The sequence below is a fragment of the Dysidea avara genome, chromosome 2 (genome assembly GCF_963678975.1).
Source record: "Dysidea avara chromosome 2, odDysAvar1.4, whole genome shotgun sequence".
NCBI lineage: Eukaryota > Metazoa > Porifera > Demospongiae > Dictyoceratida > Dysideidae > Dysidea > Dysidea avara.
Genome location: NC_089273.1, coordinates 36701928 through 36723502, shown reverse-complemented (window position 1 = coordinate 36723502; position 21575 = coordinate 36701928). Strand labels below are relative to the sequence as shown.

General features: G+C 36.9%; 2 protein-coding genes across 3 annotated transcripts; both read left to right on the top strand.

Annotated features, from left to right (window-relative positions):
* Window positions 1-645: 645 nt before the first annotated feature.
* Window positions 646-1467, top strand: LOC136248055 (uncharacterized). The gene has a single exon (XM_066039870.1). It carries the CDS (start codon window positions 646-648, stop codon window positions 1465-1467), a length of 822 nt encoding a protein of 273 aa, XP_065895942.1.
* A 6352-nt stretch (window positions 1468-7819) lies between these two features.
* On the top strand, window positions 7820-20486 carry LOC136244667 (tyrosinase-like). Of its 2 annotated transcripts, XM_066036218.1 has the most exons (5): window positions 7820-8020; window positions 15199-15452; window positions 15562-15862; window positions 19361-19998; window positions 20052-20486. In XM_066036218.1, the coding sequence occupies exons 2-4, from the start codon at window positions 15204-15206 to the stop codon at window positions 19774-19776; spliced, it is 966 nt and encodes a 321-aa protein (XP_065892290.1). In that variant the 5' UTR covers window positions 7820-8020; window positions 15199-15203; the 3' UTR covers window positions 19777-19998; window positions 20052-20486. The 2 variants fall into 2 exon arrangements, 1 of the variants encoding a protein (XP_065892290.1); XR_010695509.1 differs by lacking the exons at window positions 15199-15452; window positions 15562-15862.
* Window positions 20487-21575: the final 1089 nt, after the last annotated feature.

The following is a 21575-nucleotide window of genomic DNA, read 5'->3' as shown; positions in this document are numbered from 1 at the left end:
ATGTAGTAAGGGGACTCCTAGGAATAAACGGCTCACTCACGACTTAGATAAAGTTACAACCATTGTTACAGAAGGTGAAAACTCCATCAATCCCCTATCTATTCGTGATCTACTGAGACTGGGCAAGTATCGTGACCAATCTACAAAACCACGCCCAATACTAGTTAGACTAACCCGAACCATTGATGTATCACTGCTCTTATCTAAAGCTAAATCACTTTCTAAATATATCAGAATCAAACCAGACATGTCACAAGAAGAAAGACTAATTGAGTCACTTCTTCTAAAAGAGAGGTGGTCTCTAATCCAAAATGGTATTGAGCGTAAAGTCATTAGAATTCGTTATAATAAGATCTTTGTCCAGAACAAACTACATGGCCAAATCATTAACTCCTCATTCATCCTTTCCCAATCTCCACAAACTGAAACTGCAATGGAGTCCTCCAACAATTGACTAGTACCTGGTACACCCTACAACACTTCTCTTAACTTAATAAATGATTCAAATGCTTTTACCAATGATAACTCTGACATAATTTCTAGTGACGTCAATACTGGAAACAGCATTAATAACTTACATGATTTCAATCAACATTCTATCCCACATGACACTCAACCAAATGATCTGCACATTTTTTTTGCTTAATGAATACCAGAAGTCTTGTCAACAAACTATCCAATTTTCAATCTTTTATTTGTTCATCTGATTTTAGCATTTTGTGTATCACCGAGACTTGGTTATCTAAAGATATATTTGACAAAGAAATAATACCCAGTGGCTATACCATTTATCGTATAGATAGAGATTCTAGAGGTGGGGGTGTTTTACTTGCTGTAAAGGATAACATCACTAGTAGTCAATTGTCATCCCCACCTCATGTTGAAATCCTAACTGTTCTCATCTCTACATCAAATCCATTTAGAATTAGTGTTGTTTACATTCCTCCAAACTCTTCCGATACTTACCATGAATTGCTGCATAGTTACCTTACCAACCTAGTCAATGAATCAAGTCCAATTATTCTCTTGGGAGACTTCAATCTCCCTGATGTCAACTGGGCCACTTATAGTGGTTCCTCACCAAAATCTAACAAATTTTGTGACTTACTGTTTCAGCTAAACCTCTTTCAACTGGTTGACGAGCCAACCCACAATCAAGGAAATACTCTGGACTTAATAATCACTAACAATGAAGATATTGTGTACAACATATCTATTCATCCCCATTACCAACCGATATCATCTGATCACTTTATTGTCACTTTAAGTATTAAGTCACATGCAGACCATATACCCTCACACACTCCACCAGCTATCTTTGATTACTCTAAAGCCAATTATCCTGGCCTCATCAATTATCTATCTCATATTGACTATACTACCTGTGAACAGCTATCCGACATAGACTCTATCTGGCTCTTTATCAAGAACAATATCACTAGGGGAATGGACCTGTTTATTCCCTAAAATTAGAACCAGCTCTTCTCAGTTTCCTAAATGGTACACTTCAAATATACGCCATCAGATTAAGTGTCTTCGGACTCTACGAAAGAAATACAAATCTCATCCTACTGATCACAATTTGAATCGTATAAAACAGCAGAAGATAACCTCCAAAACAGCATCCAACAAGCCAAGGCCAACTTTGAAGCAAATCTAGTCCACAATTTTGCCTTCAGTAATGACTCAAAAATATATCAGCATGTACCTGTAAGAAACATCACTAAATCTGCTTCTATCCCTGCTACAGTCTTCTTTGATGATAGTTCTGCCACCCATGACATTGATAAAGCTACTTTGTTCAACAGGTACTTTTACTCTGTGTTCTCTCAGAGTACCTACTCCTTACCTCTACTTGAGGACATGCCTTCTACAAATTCTACCATTGACTCCATCAATATCACCGAAGACGAAGTCCACACTGCTTTACTATCTCTTGACTCTTCAAAGGCGACTGGTATTGATGGAATTAGTCCTGCTGTCCTAAAAAACTGTGCCATTGTTTTAACCAAACCTTTACACTATTTATTTTCATATGCCATTTACCATTGTTGTCTTCCTTCCAAATGGCAGATACATTGCATCACCCCTATTTTCACAGCTGGCAACAAAAATTGTGTTACTAATTATAGACCTATATCCCTACTCTGCATTGTGTCCAAGGTACTCGAACATATTATTCATGAAAAAGTTACAAAATCTATTTCTAGTCGTATCTCTACCTCACAATTTGGATTCATGAAAAGGCGCTAAACTTTGCAACAACTTCTTATCTTCCTCAAAGATATTTATGAGCACAAAACGCAAACAGACGTAATCTACTTAGATTTTTCCAAAGCTTTCAACCGAGTTCCTCACAATGAACTACTCTTAAAATTGTGGCAAATTGGCATTACTGGCAACCTGTGATGGTGGTTCAAATCATATCTCTATAATAGATACCAATGTGTACGACTCAATGGCTCCTACTCAACTCTACTTCCAGTTTTATCAGGTGTGCCCCAGGGGAGCATCCTTGGCCCACTTTTGTTCTTAGTTTTCATCAACGATTTGTATCTATCCATTCATCACTCCAATGCTTTATCTTTTGCAGATGACACTAAATGCTACAAACTCATTTTTGAACTACTTGATTCCATCAAACTCCAGGATGACCTCAACTCCTTATTTGACTGGTCTCAAGACTCAAACCTATCTTTCAACACTAAGAAATTTATTCACCTCTCCTTTAATACAAACTTCCCAACTTCTTACAACATTGATGATTCCTCAATAACATCTAGTAACACCCATCGTGACCTTGGTATCATTCTATCCACTGACCTGTCCTCGAGAAACCACTATCACCACATTTCATCCAAAGCTTATCGAACCCTAGGATTGCTTAGACGTACATTCAGCCATTCTATTAACACTACAACTAAAAGAACTCTGTACATAGCACTAGTAAGGTCTCAACTCCTGTATTGTTCCCCATTGTGGCATCCCTACCTTATCCAAGATATCTCTGCTCTTGAAAGAATACAGCGGCGAGCTACCAAATACATCCTCAACGATTATGTTTCTGATTATAAAAAACTCACCTTATCAAGCTCAACCTACTACCATTAATGTATATTTATGACCAGTGTGACATTCTGTTTTTCATAAAATCAATTCAAAATCCATTTGATCATTTCAACATCCAGACCTTCTTCAAATTCTGTCGTCATTCTACTAGGTCTTCTTCCAGCAACAAACTTGAACATGTTTTTACATCATCTAATCAACAAAGAAACTTCTACTTCAACAGACTTCCTCGAACCTTCAACAGCTTACCAGTAATTGGCCTAACTCAACCCTTTGTTACCATTAAATTTCAACTAACTAAAATCCTATGGCAGCATTTTATAAGAAACTTCGATCCAGATAACCAGCATAGTTTCCATTTTACATGTCCTTGTAGCATCTGCTCCAAACATCCCAAGCCACCTAACTTTGATACATTTAGCAGCTAACTGTAATTATATAAGTAATGATAAGTACTTAATTTAAGTTATGGGATCTGGTACTTACCAGATTACCTTTAGTGCAATTGTATACAACTCACTTTTATTGTTGTACAACCATGTACACCTGTAACATTGCACTATAAAGCTAATAATTGAAAAAAAATTAATTGAATTGAATTGTCCATACACACCATCACTTGTAGCTGGACAACACTCCAAGTTTTCTAGACTTGTAGCATCACTGCATGCTGTTGGTATTTGGCCATAAACCTCCTGCCCCAACAGACATAACAAGGCAATGGCCATGAACGAAACTTGACTACTTTGCATTTTAGCTACAGTACAAATACAAAAACAAGATAGCCACAGTACACACAGAGTTGATAGCCAAGCTATCATTCTGCACACATTAAAGCTATCTATCTACAATAGGCTATATATATATAGTATAGTTAGTTTATAATATTATTAGCCCTATACGTATAGTTTAGTCACATGATGTATTTGCTCTCTACCAAACCCGCCATTTCCAAACTAAACCATTAGACTAGCAGGCGAGTTAGCTACAAGTTAATCTAAAGAGGGTCGAATTTTTCATTACGCGCTCTGCTAGCTAATACAGTTGACCACTAAGATAAACCCAAAGCTATGTAGCTACAGCACTCACCTCTTAGCTATAATACCTGGGTAGCTTCAGTTGTAAAGTCGATTCGATAGATAACAAGAGTTCAAGTTTTCAATTGTTTGATAACGAAATTCAGGAGTTTGCAGTAATGCTGTTTAGCTACGTACAGCTACTCATGTCAACATTCGTCACTTATATACTTTGTGTTTGCATCATATATATGGGTTGAAGGAATTCTGCTACGTACTTGACCTAATCTTTGAACTTCCGTCGCATATTGATAGAGCAATGCGTGGTTGCAGTAGAATTATAGCTACATACGTACGTAACTTACATGATCTAAACTTTGAATTTTGGTTAACATAATTAAAGTTGTCACAGAGTATATATTTACCACTTTTAATGCAGTGGGTGATGCTTGCAAAATGGTCTATAGTTTATTTTAATCCTGTAGGGCCAGGTATCCTACAGATCTTCAGCACTTGACTGTGCTGTTAATCCTTAATAAGTACACTGGAAATAAGAAACCATGGATTAATTCTCACATCAAACGTCTTTCACGTAAAAAGCAACGCCTATACAACCTAGCAAAATCATCCAGCTGTCCAATTAAATGGCAAACATATAGAAATTTTAAAAAGACAGTCCAGCAAGAAAGCCGTAGAGCATCACAGATATATATCATCCCTCACTGATAAAAATGGTGCAATAACCAAGCGATTGTGGTCCTATATTAAAAGACAACGGACGGACAATTTTGGTGTTGCCTCCTTAAGGTTTAATACGGAATAGTTTTAAATGCGTGGGCGGAACAAATTACAAAACCTGCTTTAAACCAAGCAGGGATAAATAATTTCAACAACTGTGTTGTGTTAGCAATACAACTAATTGTGCTTGTTTGTTTTTACTACAGAACAACGACTGTTCTTGGGTGTGTGGTCTACAATAGAGCGATGTTTTATAAAAACGCGCCGCCAAAAACCAGACTAACAAATTACTGAATCCTTATAATTTCAACACAAGTGGCTAAACAACTAAAATATCTAGGTCCTGTGGAAGCGATTTTTTAAGTTACTGGTAGTATAGATGTTTTATTGAACTTTTAGTAGTTTTTTCGGGTGAAACAAGCTCTTTGAAGGCTTGTATCCGAGTCACTGGGGAGAAACATGCCAAAAACGCTTCCACAGGACCTAACAAATTTAATATACAGTATCACTATGCCCCAGAAAAGCCAATAGAGCCTACAGCTTTTGCTGTATTTGGCGGCGGAAAAACATGGTAGTGACAGCTGGAGCTGAGCGATGTAGGGCTGGCTTACTTGTGTTACTACAACAAATTGTAGTGTTCTACCTGCCTCAAACTACACTGTAGCTACATAAAAACATTAAATATGAAGGACTTCACCTTCATTTAAAGCTTTTCACACTGCTAGACTGGTTTTATGGGCTTCTCAAAAAGTATTGATAGGCATTCAAAATTTTGAATGATTGCCCGTGACTATACCGTAACCTTAAGACATAATGACAACATATATAACGACAACCATACTAAAGCACAACTACTGAACAATTATTTTACCTCAGTTTTTACACCGCATTCATCAGAAGCTCCTCCAACTATCTCTGACTTACCTTTTCCTGCTATTTTCACCATTTCTGTAGACGCCAACGGAGTTCTCAACTTACTAAATGAGTTAGATATCTCTAAAGCACCTGGACCTGACAAAATTCCGGCCCATTTCCTGAAGTTGTGCAGCACTGAAATAGCTCCCATTTTGATACTTATATTTCAAGCATCCATCCATCAATCCAGAGTCCCACCTGATTGGAAGCAAGCGAATATTGTCCCAGTATTCAAAAAGGGAGACCGTACCCTCTGCAGCAACTATAGACCCGTATCATTAACATGCATATGCTCCAAGATCTTAGAACATATAATATATTCACACATTTTCTCCCACCTTTCTCAACACAACATCTTGTGTGATGAGCAACATGGCTTTCGCCACGGTCGATCTTGTGAGACACAACTTCTACTTACTATCAATGACTTTGCTGAATCCTTAAACAACAATGGACAAACTGATGCAATTCTTTTAGATTTCTCTAAGGCCTTCGATAAGGTATCACACCAGCATCTTTACCATAAACTACATCATTATGGTATCCGGGGCAACACTTTGGAATGGTTGAAAGATTTTCTTACTGGAAGACGACAACAGGTATTAGTTAATGGTGAGCAAAGTGACGTAACTCAAGTGACATCAGGAGTTCCACAAGGAACCGTTCTTGCTCCATTATTGTTCTTATGCTTCATAAATGATTTACCAAAAAACATACTATCGACAGTAAGATTATATGTAGATGACGTCATTCTGTACATCCCTATTAACTCAAAAGAAGACTGTTACCAACTTCAGAAAGATCTAACTATTTTGGAAAGATGGGCAAATAAATGGAAAATGGCCTTTAATGTTAAGAAATGTGAATTCATCAGAATAACATACAAGAAAAAGCCTATATTTTACCATTACACTTTGTATGACACTGTTGTGCAGGAGGTGACGCACACCAAGTACCTAGGTCTTACCATTGACTCGAAGCTATCCTGGTCTGAACACATTAGACAGATAACTAACAAAGCTAACAGTATCAAAGGATTTTTACAACGTAACCTTCATAGCTGCCCAATCTCGGTCAAAGTGAGTTGTTACAAGTCACTTATTAAACCAATCCTAGAGTATGCCTGTGTGGTCTGGGACCCTTATACACAAAAGGATATCTTAGCTATTGAATCAGTTCAAAGACGGTGTGCGAGGTTTGTGAATAATAATTATTCTTCATATGCAAGTGTCACAAACATGTTACAAAATTTGAATTGGCCACCTCTGGCTCACTGCAGAAACCGGCTGAAAGCGATCACAATGTTTAAGATCATGCACCAATTAATAGATATACCGGCTGATACCATACTCATACCAGCTCCATCTAACTACTCTCTACGAGGTCATTCAATGAGGCTGTTACAGCCAAACACAAGAGTAAACTCATACCTTAATTAACTCATTCTTCCCTTCAAGTATAAAGATTTGGAATAACTTACCCAACGACCTCATCACCTGTTCAAGTTTAGACCAATTTAAAGCAAGGCTAGCTGAACATCAATTAACCACATAATTAATTTTGCTGATTTATTATCTGTGCTTGTATATACTCTTTGTAAGAGGTTTTGCACAGTAAACAATTATATAACCAAGTAATAAGAATAATACAAACGTGACGTCATAAATAATTAATTCACAGACAAAACTACAAGGTATAGAACAGAACACTAACCGGTATTAGATGAAGCGATATCCGAACAATAAATAAAACGACAAGTTTGTTTCTGCAACACTTTATTACCAAGATAGGTTTTCTATATAGCGCTATCCATAGTAACACCTCTTCAGTACCTGGCAACTAGCTCAAACGCAGTACGCGTTAGTTACAACACATTCCACTCGTATAACCGGTTTGAGTGTACGGCAACCAGTTTATACATTAGATAATATAGTCCTTACCCTATGGTTTATATGCACTACGTGCAACAGGAAACATTGAACTTGTATAACCGGTTTGAGAACTGTTCGGAACCGGTTTTAGCTTATAGCAACCAGTTCATAGTTATGCGCTGCGCGTTTAACTTGGCGTTAGATACTACTTTGAACTTTTTCAAGGCAAACTCAGCGGATTAGGATGAACCGCCATTGGCTAGAGTACCATACTGGTAACGTCATACTACATAGAAAGCTGGTGTTTGGGATAGACTAGCTGCTCGACCAGAAGGATGGCTACTGCTGAGCGGCATTGAAAGGGTGAAACAACTGAGCCCAAGATTTACAACTAAACTGGCTAGAAGTGTTGTAAGTTTCTGTAATTTAAGTAGGGGTAGGACTGAAAGGTAGCACCAGGCTGACAGAGGCGTAGCGGGAATCGAGGCCCAGGTCCGAGCATAACTAAAAAGATCGAGATACTCTAATAGAACAGTCACGCTAATGTAGCAGTCAGGCAAATCAGAGTATTCAGTAGTAGCTATTCTATTAAACTGCTGAAATCCGTCTCACATTCAATTTCAGAGGGTCTAAAGTTTAAAATTTTCTTGGGTGTTATGTATTTAGTAGAAATAAAATGTTGTGATATGACTGATATTCTAATGAGCCTTACGTCACAGATGTAAAATAGCTGCTGTAGTGTGGGGACGTTTGTAAAATTTGTATGGGCGACTATGTATTTTTGAACGGTGATATCTCAGCTAAGACGGAAGATATTGAGCTCTAACCATCAGGTATGTTATAATATGGATGCACAGCAGGTATGCACCACTTTGTACCGTGTACAATGATGTGGGGAGGCCAGACATATGGTATTTGTTATTTAATTAAGTATGCGTTGATGGTTTATAGTGGTGGGCTCAATTCAACCCTGAAGTAAACTGAGATTTTAGGGTTTCTATAGAGTGCTAACCACTTTTCTCATCTGTAGTAAAAGATGCTTTAAACCTGATTACCATGAGTAACTTTAACTTGAGGTATATGTCCAACTTAGATATTTTAATTTACAAGGAGGAGTTCGTCATGTTATAGTTAGTTATCATAATATATGTTTGTATCGTGACATAAACCTTGGTAATATATGATATGGAGTTTTTCTATGTGTGACTGGATTTTGGAAAATCACCTTGTGGGTGCATTGTTGATTCAGAGAAAAAAAATGTATTTTAATAATTTAATGCATTGTTACTCACCAGCCTTGGCAACTACACGTATGGATTTTTCAACTAAGATGGAGCAATTCATAACATTTAAGAACACCTGGTGGCCAAGATAACTCTTGTAGAGTTTCCCACCATTTTAGATAGATTTTTCACCAGTGTTGCTATATCATGAGTCCTCAAAAAGGGGCTGAGTGTTGGGGTGGCAGGGTGGGTAAGAGATAGACTACAAAATGGATGATGATGGTAATTGAAGGCACCAGACCACAAAACAGCCCATCAGAGGCAGGAATAGACTGAAATCTCACAAAACAAACGTACATCACACATTCAGCTTACTGATCGTCTGTCCAGAGTGTATACATAACCCCCAAAAGCACTTCCCTGCTGTTCACAAACCTGTACAGACATCTAGCATGGTTATACAGGCTGCCAGAAAACAGTCTACTACAAGCAGACCTGACAAGTTGAAGAGGAGTTTGATATGGAAATTGTTAGCCTGATAGTGCAGCAACTTCATGCTGGTGTTTTCTCATTTTTGGCTCTTGCATCCATATGGTTGATTTTGCTATATCTAGTCACATATTGTGGCAGCACAAATGTCAAGTACATCAAGATACGCTAATAGAGTAGTTGAAAGTTACCCCAATAATGTAGGCTCTATTTAGCTTTTGTTTATCACCACACATCATAAGGTGGAGGGTTTTGACTGTGGTTTGCAGTATTGTTGAGCCACATCAATTAGTTCTTAGATTGATCTCTTTTGAATGTCCGCCTGCTAAGTGCATGTTTCCCTTCATGTTAATGGTGATTGTGTTCGACTTTTCGCACAGTTCTCATGACCGGTAAAAATACTGTAATGGCAACTGTACTATAATTTAAGAAAAATAAGTGTTATTTCTTTCCCAGCTACTCTCTGATAGTGTGAAGCAATAAATTGTACTGACCACATATTGGTGATTGCTCTATTAGGAATAAGTAGATTGCGTGAACTTTGTGATTGTCATGTTCACACTGCTGTGGAAAGGGTATCTCTGATGTCCAATCAATTACAATGTTTAAACTTCCTCATCAGTAACTGGTTTTCCAGCCTACTGCCACAAAATCTAAAATCATCATTCATTTGGCCACTGCATACGTTCCATGAATTGCAGTAGTCTCCTATTATGCTTTATCTGATCCATTCTGCCACTTTTGAAACAATTTATGTACATCAGTTAGTCCACTGAGATTTTTCAGTATGGTCTAGGTTTCTGCATTTGTTGTACATAACCACAAACATGTTGTCAAATTAACCGTGTATGGCTGCCCTTAGTTAGTTTAGTGTCACCGAACTTGAAGTCAAAGCACATAATGTGTATGTACTGTATTGACAATACTATAATATTTTATATGTTATTAAACATCAAATTTCCACATATATACAGTGCATGTATCAAAAGCGAAAAGTTACAATGCTATTGACAGTGGTGGGAGGGGGTACAGGGCACATGCCACTTTTCTTTCACACACATACACACACACACACACACACACACACACACCATTGACCATTAAAGTGAAGCCATCCACTGGACGATGCCTCACACTATTGGTAGTGAACCAAACCATGGCCACCTCTTCCTCCCTTGTGGACATGTCATTTAATACTTGTCTGGCAATACCCTGTCTACTTTAAAATTCATGGTGACAAGTCCCTGTGCAGAAAGAGTAGTGTTCTGCACCTTCTGGCACACATCTCTCTACATGTTCCTGTGTTTGGCAAGGCAGTACTGAATCTCTTGAATCAGGTCCTATGGCTCCTGCCTTGCCTTGTCTCTCCAAAGGACCTTAGCTCCATGCACAGGCTGAGGCTGTGGAAACCATTCTACCGACAGTCTCCGTCCCTCCCCACAGACAGACAGACACACACTAATTCTATACACAAGATTTTGTAGTCTTGTCAAATACTCTAATAAAACAGTCACCATATGCAACACTATTAAAATCCTCCATTGAGTATGAAAACTTGCATCAGTAGCACCATCCCAAGGGCACATTTATCATACAGTACAATAGTACTACATAGTAAAGATGATGACAGGGTGGGCGCGGCTGGTGATAAAACATCACCAAAAACTTGCCTTGATTTTTCTTCATAACGACATGACAGTTTGGGTTGGGTAGAGTCAAGCACACTTCTCTTGTTTGTTTCATCATATCCGGACTGGTAGCATTCTTTCCTTCGTGACTTTCTTTGTGTTTCTTCACATGAAAACCACATAATATAGCTATACATGTAATACCATGTAAATATAGTTAGTGAGTGAACCTTGTGTTAAGCTAGATAACTTGATAAACTTCTAAGTGAGTACATGCAGTTTCGCAATATGTGATGCGTTATATATACTTTTAACTAATCGGCAAAAATTTGCTGACTACTTGCATATACACATGTACATGTACATTGTTCCTACTCTACAGTGTAGTCCTAATTTTTCTTATACTTGTACTTATGTAGCCTGCAAGAATATATTTTTTGCAAAATAGTTATTTTATCGTTAAACCTGTGACTGTCACTATTCACTGTGCTGGTCATGCACTGTTGTACATGCCCCATTTGTAGATTGCCCCATTGGTAGTTGTACTTGGTTATATGTGCCCGGGGCCTAGTAATAATAATAATAAGTAAATAAATAATACATAATGCATTTTTACATTTTTAGCTACATACATTTTTACAAAATAATTTCTGTGGGTTTCAATACTACCTAAAGTAGTTTGATATAATTATGCGTACTAATTTGATCATAAGTAGTATTTTAAAAATCGATAATTTAAAAATGAAATAGGGATCTAGCTATGCAATGTAAAGTGGAACAAGTGATGAATGATGGAATTACAGCATAGCTCAGTGGAAAAGTCCCTACTTTGGCATCGAGCAAAAATAATTGTTATAGCTAAGGTGCCAAAGTACTGGTAGGGCTTTTCCACTGAGCTATGCTCTGTAATTCCATCATTCATCCCTTGTTTCACTACTTTTTATTTCATAGAGATCCCTACTTAATTTTTAAATTAGCATTTTTAAATACTAGTTGTTTGCTCTAGCACAGCTAGCTACAATGTAACTTGTGACTGTTCTATTAGAATATCATGAATGACAGTTGTATTTGAGTGACTGTTGTATTAGAGCATTTCTCGAGTCAGCAAAGAGGTGTGGTTCTAGCTAGACCGAGGTTTACTGTTAAGAAACAGCTAGATTGTTAAGAGGTCAGTGATCTCCGTACTCTATCGCTAATAGTCCACCTAGATCTTTAATTGATGGGCGTGGTCCCGAACCTATCGTGAACGGGATCCCAATTGCAAAATTGCAGACATCTAGCTAGTAGTAGCAGTACCGGGACTGAAGCGCTTCTGAAATCCAGCTATGAAATAATTCTGTATTATGTTGTCGAAAGAAAATGTTGATTTGGAAATTTAATGCCTTGATATGGTTTCGTTGGATGAAGAAGAAGACAAGCAGCCTGATTAAAGATGAAGGAAAAGACGACGCGCAGAGGGCCTACACTCATCGGAACCCCCACTAGTGAGTTTGTTATTGTGACGTGAAATGGTGGCCGTGCGCTGCTTCATTGGGACTGTAGCCTTACGACTGTGATCAGTAAGTGAAGCAGTGAGACTAAAACTTTTGAGTCTTGGCAATTAAAAAAAAAAAAATTCTATATCGGGCCACCTGTAAGTGTTTTGTTATACTATATTAATGCACTATATTACTATTCCGTAAAGGTGGTTTTCGTCGCGTAAAATGTCTCTAGGGTGATTATTTTAATGATTTTTTTAGGCAAAATTTTGGCAACGCGCGAACTTTTCTGGGTGATCCCTATACTTAATAAACAGTACTACCGCACCCCTTTTGATATAGCAAATCTGAAGTATAACAATTGATACCAAAGCAAAGAAAAGCAACAACAACCAAAACTGAGTAGCTAATTAATAGCTAAGTAATAAACAGTCCGATAAATTCCTGAAGGCATCATTATAGCTACAGAAGTTAAGCATGTCCAAATAATTGTCATCACTTGCTCTCTTGACTATGAGAGCCATCATTATTAAATGATATAAATAATTGCTTGTTACGGTATGATATACCCACATTACTTTTAAACCTGACAGTTGCAGAACAAAATGAACTAACATTCCTACTAATACTAGATTTTAAAAACACTATACACCTTTCTGGTAGGGATTTCTGGGGCAGTTTTAGGGGGGTTTCTGGAGTTTCCAGAAACCCCCTTTGAAATAACGCGCACCCCTACAATTCGTTTGGGTGATGAAAAATTACAAAGAGTTATACATACTGTATTATATTATGGCTATTTCTATTGGCAATACTTCATACTTTTCCTTTGAATTCACCTCCACAGCGTTCAAAACGAAGTAGTGACCTTTTTTCCATAGAACCTGAAACCCCCTCTGAATATTTCTAGATCTGCCCCTGGATTTCACATTAATATACTTTTTAAATTCTGATCTTTTCCTGCCAGATGTTTCTAGCTATATCATTATCATAGAATCAAGTGTGTCTTGACTCTCTGGTGGTACTGGAGTGCATCTTTTTACTTTTGTATCTAGCTATAAAGTCCATAAAGAGCAAACATTTTTACTGTAGCTAAAGTAGCTATACATATGCACAATATTACTGTATCATAGAGATCCTCTAGTTACTGTATAATATTTAGCTAGGCTATGTTCATACATTATAATAATGTTATATGACTGTGCCTACCTCTTCATCAATGTTTATATGTATACAATAAATAGACCGCAACATGTCCTTCGTTACATTTGTACTGATTCAGAAGTTATGTCTGTTTGTATTTGGTGACAAATTTATGCTAAGACATACTTACATACAGGTGTAGGTACGTATATGCTGAATTGGATTAGAGAGGTTTCAGTGTCCTTCATGGCAAGCTTAATGTATAAACAGTAGTCAGCTTCATGTGGTTGCTAAGGGTAAGGAATAGTGAGCAGGATGATATCATCAATGGCTTCCTTTCACCTGACATAAATGAGCTCATTGATGTGGGGTATGAACTCTTGATGCATATCATCACACTAGACAAGTTAGTTTCAATTTCCAAAAAATAACCGATTTGAATAATGGCTTTCAACAGCTACCGATCTTATAGTGGCTGGGGGAGAGGGGCAAGTAAGTGATAGTGTGACGCACTGCCTTACCTCAATTATCCTATACATACAGGGTCTGTACAAATAGGGTGCATGGGCACATAAAATTTGTCTACTTTTAAAACTCTCATGACTCATAATGTTTTGTGCCATTGTGCCATGGCTATGCAAATTTCAGCCCTTATTAGGCATTAATTTCAATAATACAAGTTACAGAATGCAACTAGTTTGTTCTATTACTGACATATGACCAGTTGTGTAATGTGGTGTGCATTGTGTCAACTTTCCTTTACAGGCACACTCATGTGATAGCTATAATAGTCAGAATTAAAATTCTCCCACCATTGGTGTATAGATGTACATTGTTGTAACTGTCAAATTTATTAAAGCTTTACTGCTGAAGGTCTGTAGGACACCTGGTCCTACATCCTGCTCAAAGACGTTACAAAGCAATTTTGTGTTGCTTTGTACTTGGAGTTGCATGCTTGTTTATATCAAGATGGAATGTTAACGCGTCATGATCTGAGATACCAGGAACAGTAGAAATGTTAACAATTTTTGGATAAGTACAGAAAACAAGATCTAATGTATTCTCTAAGCGGGTTGGCAAGTGCACAAATTGTTCGAGACTGTTATCGTTTATTACATCCAAAAACATGTTATTTAGAGCATTTCCATAAGTGGGGGTGGTAGCAATGTTACCATAACCATTGTGCCATGTGATACTTGGAAAATTGAAATCCCCCATTAATACAAAATTTGGTGGAGTATTTGAATTGTTTAAAAAAAAGTCAGCTCACGTGTCAGTATGCTATCAAGTCCACACAAATTCATGTTTGTGTTATTTTTGCAACTTAAAATTGAAGGTGTACGTATTGTACATGATTTTATACAGTCTTTTATGGTATGGCTTGAAAAGCTGCTAATCTTATAATGAAATGGATCACCTACCTGCATGTAAATATGCTTGAGTCCAGGACAGGAAAGAGAATTTATTGAACCTAAATAAATTAACATCAATATTGTCTAATAAATGGAATAAATTAACATCAATATTGTCTAAAAAATAGAATAAATTAACATCAATATCGTATAATAATATCAGCATCAATATTGTCTAATATGTACAGACTATAGCCATCTTGAGTTTATACACTGTAGCTAAAATGCAAAGTGGTAAAGTTTCTTTTATGGCCATTGCCTCATTATGCCTGTTGGGGCAGGAGGTTTTCGGTCAAATACCAACAGCATGCAGTGATGTTACAAGTCTAGAAAACTTGGAGTGTTGTCCATCCACAAGTGATGGTGTGTGTGTACAGGATGCCGGTAGAGGACTGTGTACTGATTTGAACGTGCCTGGATATGACAGAAATAGTGCTGATGTCCGTCGCAATTGGCCTCACTACTTCACTAGGGTTAGTACTCAAAATGAATTCTATCGTACCACTATAATTGACTGTTATATGTTGACAATAGCACATCTGCTAGATATTTAATTGTGGTTCCTTCTCTTTGGAATCACAGGTCTGTAAATGTAATGGAAATTATGCTGGATATGACTGTAGTCGGTGTATGTTTGGTCATTATGGACCAGATTGCTCTCAGTCAAAAGCTCTTCTCCTACAATCACTGGCTACCTACACTGATAGTGACTGGACTGCATACATTGATACTATTCTGCAGTCACGTTCATTTGACTCAGGGTACATGGTTGTATTAGAAGAGGCAGTTCCAGGAACCACAAATCTCCACATGACTAACATATCACTTTATAATTTGTTTGTGTGGCTGCACCACTATGCTGCAAAAGACTCTGTGACAATAGGTAATACTAAATAGTTACATTAGTACGCAGTACTTGAAGCATCAATCATATCTGTATTCAGTGATATGACCAAAGTATTCATTTAAAAATGAAGTAGGTATCTGAGCGATAAAAGCAGTGATTCAGAAACAAGAGATGGTATTACAGCATATGTAGCTGAATACAATAGCTCTGTGAGAAAATCTCTACATTGGCATGTTATTTTTGTTTGATGCCAAACTAGAGATTTTCCCACCAAGCTATGCTGTAGTACTATCAGTAATCTCTTGTTTCACTACACATTTCATTGCTTGGATTGCTACTTCATTTTTAATTAATAATATACTAGTTTCAGTGTTTAGCTTTTTGTTATAGGATTCAGCTATATACTAGGGCTGAGCGATAGTGAAATTTTCACTGTCTGAACGATATCAAGACACTGTTCACGATAGACGATAGTAAAACGATAGTGATAATTCACCTATTTCCTATTTGTTGCCTTCAAAGAGAGTTGTAAGGAGGGATGTACCCATGCATGTATTTTGCATAAGATATTAAACAGCCTTTTAGACTGATTCTTGTTCCAAAAAGTTTTTACTTTAAAGTATTTTGCAGATATTTTTCTGTATTTACTTGTTAATTACTGTCCGATAGTAAATTTTCAAGCGATATAGGCGATACCGATAGTAATACTATCCCAATATTCCGATATGCACATACTATCCCTCAGCCCTACTATATACGTGTGTGACGTGAACACAGTAGCCATCATTAATTTGCTGTAGGATGTACAAAACACAAAATTACAAATACCTTGGATGCATGCGACTACACATGCATAGTTCACTATGCAAATATGGCAAAGATTTACAAAATTAAACCAAAACATGGCATAATTATTAAACCAACACATCATTAAGCATTTAAAAACAGCACCTATGCAAGGATTTAAAATTATAATCAAGTGTTCCATTCATGATAATCATATGCTAAAAAAATACAATGTGATGAACTGGTAGCTTTCTGACTGGTTGCTTTCTTAGGATGACTGTTGTATTAGAGCATCTCATGTCAACTTCCCACCCACCAAGGGTTGTGCATGTGGTTACTTTTCACTGTGCTATCATTGTACTAACAGCTAGTCCATGTGAGGTCATCGTACTTCACTAAATAGAGGTGTACTCTCAATCATTATTAGACAACCCAGATCATTAATGGGTGCGACACCACTGCACTTGCTGACCATTCAACCCAACCATTATGGATATAAACTACTAGATTTAATAGACACACTTGTAAACTTCAAGGATGGTTGCTTGCGGTTAGCAGCAGTGAACCTTCTTACTACATTTTATTGACACCCGGAAATAGCTACCAAATATCACAATTGAAAACTTTTAGCTATTAAGAAGATGGATTAGTCCAGAACAAGACTATTGCAAGTGCAAGATGGGTAATATGCCTATTGTACTGAAAGTACGTAGTTGATTTCAAGCTTAAGGCTACTCAATGAGCTTCTAATAATTTCATGAATCTTGTGTAGTACCTCAACATGATGGTTTGCCCACTCTTTTCCATGCTATTTTTGATGTATAGCACCTGTGGCAGTGCTTTAACCCTTACATTATAAATTATATATATGTGGCCCTCGGGGTGGTGGGTATACATATCAGCAAGAGTTGATAATATTAGAAAAGAGAGAGAGTATAAAATGCTCAATATACCCTGTATAAATGCACTGCTACAAGTTCACCTTTTGATGAAATCAATGCCTCTCCTAGTATGGAAGGCACTGATTGGTGCTTAATCCAACTCTACTAGTATGAGAGAACTGTTGATAGATGATGAATATGGTGAAGCCTCTATACTACATAACAGAGTGCGGTGTTGATACTGTACTACTGGCAGTGCATTTGATAAAATAATGCATCTCAGTTAGATACTCTTACTACTATATAAATATTATGAACTCTTGATATCAGGCGTAAGTCTACATGCTCCATGTTACAGCCAATATGCAATATATACTTCCAATCATATCATGGAGAATTTTGGTTAAGCAAGTTTGATGCAAATTAATCAGTGTTATTGAATCATTTATGGCAAAATTACAGAGTTTACTAAAGGCCTAGATGGGTATAAGCTTGCTTGTAAAGTGTTTATTTTATGTAGACTGGTAATTTCATATTAACAGTAATGTGGGTGTGGTATGTGTTCAGAAATGCGTACATACTTAGCCCAACGCTTTTCAACTCATTGGATAGTGAAGATAACAAAATGCTCTCCATCTCAGTGGCTATCCATGTCATGTTTACTAATCATGTGAGTATTAATTGATCCCCTCACGATCCTCACAATCGATTTTGTCCTTAATCTCTATGTAATCAATGGCCAGTTGTAGCCTGGACTACATCTATGTACATTAGATGTAGCTTGAACAAGTCACGAACTGGGCTACATTGCAAATGTAGCCTTTGCAGCTCCTTTGATCTGACATGTGAAAGTGTTATTATGTGTAATTTACAGACATGGGTCCAAGTACATGAGTACTTGTACTTAAGTATACTTAAGTACAGATTTGAAAGTACTTGTACTTAACTCAAATACTTTCTTAATATCTCCAATGTACTTGTACGTATACTCAAGTACTTGTATGTACTTGAATACTTAAAGTACTTTTAAATACTTGTAAGTACTGCACACATTATACGTAGTTTGTACACAATGGGTGTACAATGAGAACAATAAAATTGTATGAAACAACTTCTTACAATTATTTTAGTGCCTTCCTCAACCTTACTATGTATCATGTAGCCCTGATTAATGATGCCGGCAAATAAAAGCAATGCTGCTATTTATTTTAAGGGTTTAAGAGAGAGAATGGTTGACAAAAACCTGAAAGTACCATGCCCCTAGGCACACTTACATACTACTGTAACAATACACTTAATACAGTATATATTTTGCTACAGCAAATGTACTTGTACTTTACTTAAGTACTTCCAGCATGTACTTGTACTTTACTTAAGTACTCTGACTACTCTCTTGATTGCTGCTGGAGTACTTGTACTTGTACTTGGAAAATTCAAAAGTACTTGTACTTTACTTAAGTACTTTTAAATGTACTTGGCCCCATGCCTGGTAATTTACCATTTTCACACCAGAGGTCACATCTCATATATATGACTGGTCTGCAAAAATAGGGCATGTGGGCACATAAAAATTGCCTACTTTTTCAAAAACTTTGACGGATCATAACTTTGTATTTCTGTCATTATTGCTTGGCTATGAACTTTTCAGCATGCATTAAACATTTAGTTGGCTTTAAAATACAAAATGACAATATTCTACTCCAGTAAGATATGAGATGTTATGTAGTGGGATGTAGTTTGTGCCCACATACCCTATTTTCGTAGGTACGGTCACATATATATGTGTTAAAAATATGCTGATGTAATAATTGTGCTAAACAAACTATAGTATACATTATTGTGAGTATCGATAACACTTTCTGTTTAGATTTAGAAAATCGTTTGGATTATGCTCATGCTGGACCTGCATTTACAACTTGGCACAAATACTTTCATGTGTTGTTTGAGTGGGAAATACAATACATGCTGAAGAGCAGGGGACACATGGACTATCACACTTTCAGGCTACCTTACTGGGATCGGCGAATTGAAATTCAAAGATCTATAGGAATACTTGCAGAAGATCTCTTTACAGAAAAAAAGCTTGGGGCAACAAGGAATGTCAGTGGTTTTCCTCGTGTATTTGGAGATATCGTTGGTGATGTATGGGACACAATATGTTGGAATACATTTTTCAGATTTGTGATCCAAATGTTAACACCGATTCTCTTCAGTGTTGTCCATTCACAGGAACTGATCCACACAATAGTAACAATCCTGACTAGCCCACAAGTCAGCAAGTGAATTATTCCATGGCTTTTAATAGATATGATGCTCCACCTTATAATGTTCAGTCACGAAAAAACTATCGAAGTTCTGTTGATGCCAATATTGGCTATAACATATATGACTAAGTGTCGTAAAGACAGACTGTGCCTATAACTACCTAATTTTGACCCTGAATGTGCCATCACATCTACAAATGGCTCTCAGACAATAGCACTTAAGCAACAAATGCATGGTGCGGTAAGTATGATTAGTGTCACTGTTTGTTGCACAATGCCATTTTTCTTGTTTAGGTACATACCATTACTGGGGCAGGTGATCTCACTGCACATATTCCATTTAATAAGAGGGGACAAATGGATGATGTGACATCATCACCAAATGATCCTCTTTTCATTCCTCACCATGTCATGATAGATTGTATGTTTGATGAATGGCTGAAGCTACACCCTGATGCAGAGTATCCTAATGATATACCAAGAACTGTTCCCACCACAGGACATCAACCTGATGACTTTTTCCCCACTCAGTACCAACACTGGCATGTTCAAACGGTCTCGTAATTTTGGTTACTTCTGTACCCTACCAAAGATAAAAAGCCACAACCTAAATATAATAAACTTTATTTTATGAAAATAAGCACAATAGTGGTAACAGTATGACAGTATCATATACTGTATAGCAATGTTTATTGTATTGTTTCATTACACATGATTCCATACTCACAAATAAAAGCATAATTCTTGCATTTTTTGCTTGGTATGTGTTATATAGATGTTAGAAAATCAAAATAAGGGCTGAAACGATCATGATTTTTTAGTACTGCAGCACTAATAACAATGAAATTCATAAATTTTAAATTATGGCTTATAATTGCCTGAAACTTCTTAGTCTCATGAATATAACTACAGTATCTGGCGGCATTCTGATACTAAGAGCAAGTTAATCAGCACAATGAGGCAAGTGTTACATCATTTTGTTGCTAGTATATATTATATAAAATGTGTGGAAAAGGTACCTTTACGCAAATCCGGTCTCATATACTGTATCTGTTCCATGACTTTGCCTCTCTAGATGTATCTGCACACTCCACTCTGATTGGCGAATTAATCAGCTTTATTATGTTAAGTCATTGTATTCTAAACACTGAAATATATGCACACCTCTTTACTTATCACGTAGCAAGGGCTGAGTAAAATGTACTCAAAATTGTGCCCAAAATGCTTTTGGGAAATTTTCACCTATTGGTGTTTCCATTTGTTTTTGCATCATGCTCCAAGTTAGCAACTTCCTTACAGTTATCTTGGAAGACTTTAATCAGTGAATGCTCAATTAGAGTATTTCACCACAAAATGAATGTGTATCAATCTATTCTAAGGAGCTATGTACAATGTATTTGAGTGCTCTATTGTAGTTTGTAGTTTCCAATGACTGTTCTATTAGGGAATATTGATCTATATTCATGGAATTAAGTTCCATAATGTGAAATATCCACCTAATATGCTAGCATAGTACTCCAGCTTATTATGCTTTTTATTATGCTACACTTAGCTTGAGGGGAGGAGCACCACCATTCTTCTAACCAGTTGAAATAGTGAGAATGGAATTACCATTGTATGACTAAACCTTGCAGTTGACTGGTTGCTGGATCAACCTTCACAAAATAATCAGGTACAGATTAAGGATGGTGATGTCATCTATATAGGCAATTATGTGTACAAACAAGAGCATATGTGTACACACACAACTGGTCTATCTACAGCAGTTATTGTAGGTCTTTAAGCCCTGCCACTGAGGGCTGGTGCCCTACTAATTTT

Excerpts from the sequence above, each read along its gene's own strand:
- LOC136244667 (XM_066036218.1), top strand. The coding sequence starts at position 15,204 with ATGCAAAGTGGTAAAGTTTCTTTTATGGCCATTGCCTCATTATGCCTG. Across the intron at positions 15,453-15,561 it reads GGCCTCACTACTTCACTAGG|GTCTGTAAATGTAATGGAAA; the intron begins GTTAGTACTCAA and ends TTGGAATCACAG. Across the intron at positions 15,863-19,360 it reads AAAAGACTCTGTGACAATAG|ATTTAGAAAATCGTTTGGAT; the intron begins GTAATACTAAAT and ends CTTTCTGTTTAG.
- LOC136248055 (XM_066039870.1), top strand. The coding sequence starts at position 646 with ATGAATACCAGAAGTCTTGTCAACAAACTATCCAATTTTCAATCTTTT.